The following is a 3784-nucleotide window of genomic DNA, read 5'->3' as shown; positions in this document are numbered from 1 at the left end:
TATTAATACACAGTTAGATGGATTCATGCTCTCGGCGGTTACTGACTGACATCTACCTGTGTTACTCTCTTTCCCTGTCTTCTCAGCGCCTCCAGGAAGTGTCTCCATCAGCTTTGTAAACCACACTGAGATGATGTTTGAGAATCAGCAGTACACCCTGCAGTGTAGCGTACAGAACGTAGCTCCTGTTCAAAGCCTCAAGGTGACCTTCTACAGAGGAAACACAGCACTGGGTCACCTACGGTCCAACAGTGAACAGAAGAAACCAGTGAATGAGACCTTCACCCTGAACATCACTCCCAGTAGAGAAGATGATGGAGCTCAGTACTGGTGCGAAGCCAAGCTGGAGCTGGGACCAGCTGGTCCACAGCGCCCTCCAGTGGTGACATCAGAAAAACTCCCTGCTCTAGTTCACTGTGAGTCTGAGAGAAATAAAGACGCTCTTTGATCTGTTTCTCAGAGTTTGACATTTTGAGCATGATTCATGTCACTGGTTTGGTTTTCTGTCCTCATGAGCGCTTTGAGGAAGAATCAAAACAGTAAAGAAATACTGTTTGGATTCTTCCTCATGGTGCTCATCACTGTTAATGAACAGGCTCTAAAAAGCATCATCAACAAACTGCTGACTGACACAAGCTGATGAACATAGTGGAGGATTTAGCTGTTTACCAGTAAAATGTTTCCCTCAGAAGTTTGTGGAAAGCCAGAATAGAAGTAAAAAAAATAATAATAGTAATTGTGTTTAGATCCTAAATGATAAAAGTTCAGCTTTACTATTTGTTTAAATGTGGAATCAATACAGAGTATTAAGAGAATTAACCTGTAAAGTAAGCAGAGCAGTTAAACATCATGAAGTGGACAAACTGACAACAGAGTATAGCACCACCGAGTGAAATTAAAGTACAGTGGGCTGAACTGTCGACAGTACCTTGTGTTGTATATTACACCAGAAATGTGTTTTAATTTATAAATTATTTCTATTTTGCTGAAATTTTGCTTTGTGTTTTTTTCCTCTATCAATAATCACACAGATGGGCCTGAGCTAAAGGAGCCACCAAATCCAGATGTGATCACAATCACAGAAGGAGACACTCTACCCCTGAACTGCTCCTCTGTGGGAAACCCCTACAGTGGCAGCGTTCTCACTATTAAATCTGTTGGCTTTGAGCATGAAGGACAGTATATCTGCACTGTGAGAAACACAGTAGGGACTGTCACCAAGGAGTTTAACATTGATGTGCAAGGTGAGTGTTGTCAGATACTTCCTGGAAAATGTGTCACTGAAGATCAATCACAATATTATTTCACAAATTAAGTTCATTGTGAGTGTTTTGGTGTTTTTAATTTGCCTGGTATAAATGATTCTCCTTTCCTTTCTTTACCCAACCCCCGACCCCACCTCAACACAATTCTACAGTCAACTCCACCCCATATATAATATCTGGGACAATACTGGGAGCTCTGGTCCTTGTCGGACTGTCAGTGGGATGGTACTGCAAACACAACTGTATGGGACACAGCAAACTCAGTAAAATCATCGTTACTGACAGCTGAAGAAATGACTGAATGGTTAAAATATATTTTTGATACTGATTCTGATCAGCAGCTTGTACCTGTCTAGCTTCTAAGTGAAGTTGTTGTTTGGAAAAAAGCACATTTCCAAGGGAAGGTTCTCCCCATTTTTCCATCTCTTTGTTTAAATGTTACAGGTGTTGTTTAATTTTGTAAATAAAGTCTGCAAAACGGAAAAAAGCTGTGGTCAAGCTATTTCTTACTGCCGCAGGAGAGCCAACACACACATCAAACATTACAGTTCACAGTCATGGCAGCTCTGCCCTTGGGACGTCTCAGCTCCTCTTTTATACCCCACACACAACTCTGTATCTTTGAGTTACAACAGGTTTCTGTCCCACGGGCTGTGGCTGGACAGAGAACAACTCCCACTATCTTTTCCCAGGAAGCACCTGGCACTGGGCTTCCTTCTTCTGAGCGAAACAGTTATCAGATAACACAGTGAAACATCGTTACACCAAGCTGAGCCGTTTTGACGAGGTCTTACTGACACATGCACACTTTATGCACACTTTATCTAAGAATTTTTCCATAACACAGGCATTCATCTTCTATTAGCAGTTGATGAGCAGTGGTGTTCAAACTGAGCCCACAGGGACTTTGAGGGTCTCTGCTACATAAATGTCCCCTCTGTTCTTCACCTGTTGGCTGATTCTCTCTTCAGTCACTCTCTGCTTGATAATGCAGGCTATTTTCACGCAAACCTAAAATATTTAATACATCTCATAGGCATTCTCTCGATCTCATACATGACACTCCACATTTTCTAAGGATTATTTAATAATGCCATTTTTCCTCTTGAGTTGCATTAGATAAGGGTTGTTCTTGGAATAAAATGTGTCCTCACTGCTCAGTATCTTGAATTTTATGTCCTTTTCTACTCAAGATGCAACATAAAGGGGACTTTTAGTCATTATAGCTCACAAAGTTTGCTTTGTTTGTGCTGTTCCATTGTCAAATTTCAAAAGCTCTTAAATGAGTAACGTTGGTGCTTTGCAAGGTGTTTCCACTTCATCTCATTTGCAAATGTAATGTCGATAAACAGCAGATTATTCTTCATGTATCTGATTCAATTCCATCATACTCCTGTATCCATGTGTATCCATCCTAAAGCCTTGTCCTCTGTTCTGTTTTGCTCCATTCTATGTTGCTTCTGCGCACTTGCTTCAGTTCCCTCGTCTCACTGTCGTTCAGTTCAGTTGGTGTTATGCCTATATTCTGTGTCTCTGGAAATATTGTGTTACGTTCCCCTAAAAGGGTCAAGGCGATGAGTGAAAGTAACAAAAAGTGTCTGGGTTGGAAAAAGGAGACAAGGAGGCAAAATGGTTAAATTAAAGAGTTTTATTAAGGTTTCTATTAATAGCTCAACTAAAAGAGACCTACAAGTCGCTATCACCATGTAAGGAAACAAACAAGACTCAAGCGTTGGTCAATAAACTGAAAAGTCAAAAAGAGTTTAGTCACCCAACACGGGCAGGAGTAAACAGTCACCGAACACGCAGCTCTCTAGCTGCAACCAATCACATGGCACTGTGGCACCCGAGCTCACCTTTCTCTGGGCTTAAATACCTTTAATTGCTGATGTGAGTCAGCTGTACAAAGGAAAAAAGGTGGCACCTAAGGCAGGAGAGCTGGTAAGACAGGTCCACACGGGCAACTTCAGGAGGAGGCCCTGCTGGGGCCGTAACACCCCCTCCTATAAATAGAAACCTGTGGTTTGTCAAATAGTTCTACCTGATACGATAACCAAAACAATTAATCAAGTCTGTAACTGTTGCACCACCAAATTGCAGGCTTTCCACCTACCAAACCCCATAGCAACAGTTAGGCATTGCTTGCAAAAGCTGCCAACCCCATCTCAATGGGTTCAAAACATTGACAGAGAGTGGCCCAAGACCCTCAAAACAGTCTCCCATCTGATAGCCAGGAATTCTGAGCCATCACATGTGGAGAACCCAGCAGGCAGCTAGTGGGCCATACTGAAGTGCTTTTCAGACGATTCCTCAGGTCACGGGTAGGGATGGGTACCGCTATCCAGTGCCATGATGGCACCGGTTCTGACATAAACGGTAGTAACCAGACCGAAAAGCAGCGCACATTTCGGTGCTTTTTTTCCTGAGCTGTGATACACTTCTAGCCAATCATTTTACGTTTCCGAGGATAGTAGGCGGGCCAGGTACGTACGTTCTTTTAGAGCAGAGCTACAGATTAA

The 3784-nt window shown here is 42.4% G+C and overlaps 1 protein-coding gene across 1 annotated transcript; it reads left to right on the top strand.

Moving 5' to 3' along the window:
- Positions 1-51: 51 nt before the first annotated feature.
- Positions 52-1554, top strand: LOC102204043 (fibroblast growth factor receptor-like). The gene is made up of 3 exons (XM_005745736.1): positions 52-416; positions 1032-1244; positions 1418-1554. The coding sequence occupies exons 1-3, from the start codon at positions 131-133 to the stop codon at positions 1552-1554; spliced, it is 636 nt and encodes a 211-aa protein (XP_005745793.1). The 5' UTR covers positions 52-130.
- Positions 1555-3784: the final 2230 nt, after the last annotated feature.

The sequence above is a fragment of the Pundamilia nyererei genome, unplaced genomic scaffold (assembly GCF_000239375.1).
Source record: "Pundamilia nyererei isolate P.nyererei 1_Seehausen unplaced genomic scaffold, PunNye1.0 scaffold00164, whole genome shotgun sequence".
Taxonomy (NCBI): Eukaryota; Metazoa; Chordata; class Actinopteri; order Cichliformes; family Cichlidae; genus Pundamilia; species Pundamilia nyererei.
The sequence above is the reverse complement of the archived record's forward strand: the minus strand, read 5'-3'. Positions and strand labels throughout refer to the sequence as shown.

Coding starts and splice junctions, on each gene's coding strand:
- LOC102204043 (XM_005745736.1), top strand. CDS start 131: ATGATGTTTGAGAATCAGCAGTACACCCTGCAGTGTAGCGTACAGAAC. Junction 417..1,031: donor ACTCCCTGCTCTAGTTCACT/GTGAGTCTGAGA, acceptor ATAATCACACAG/ATGGGCCTGAGCTAAAGGAG. Junction 1,245..1,417: donor GTTTAACATTGATGTGCAAG/GTGAGTGTTGTC, acceptor ACAATTCTACAG/TCAACTCCACCCCATATATA.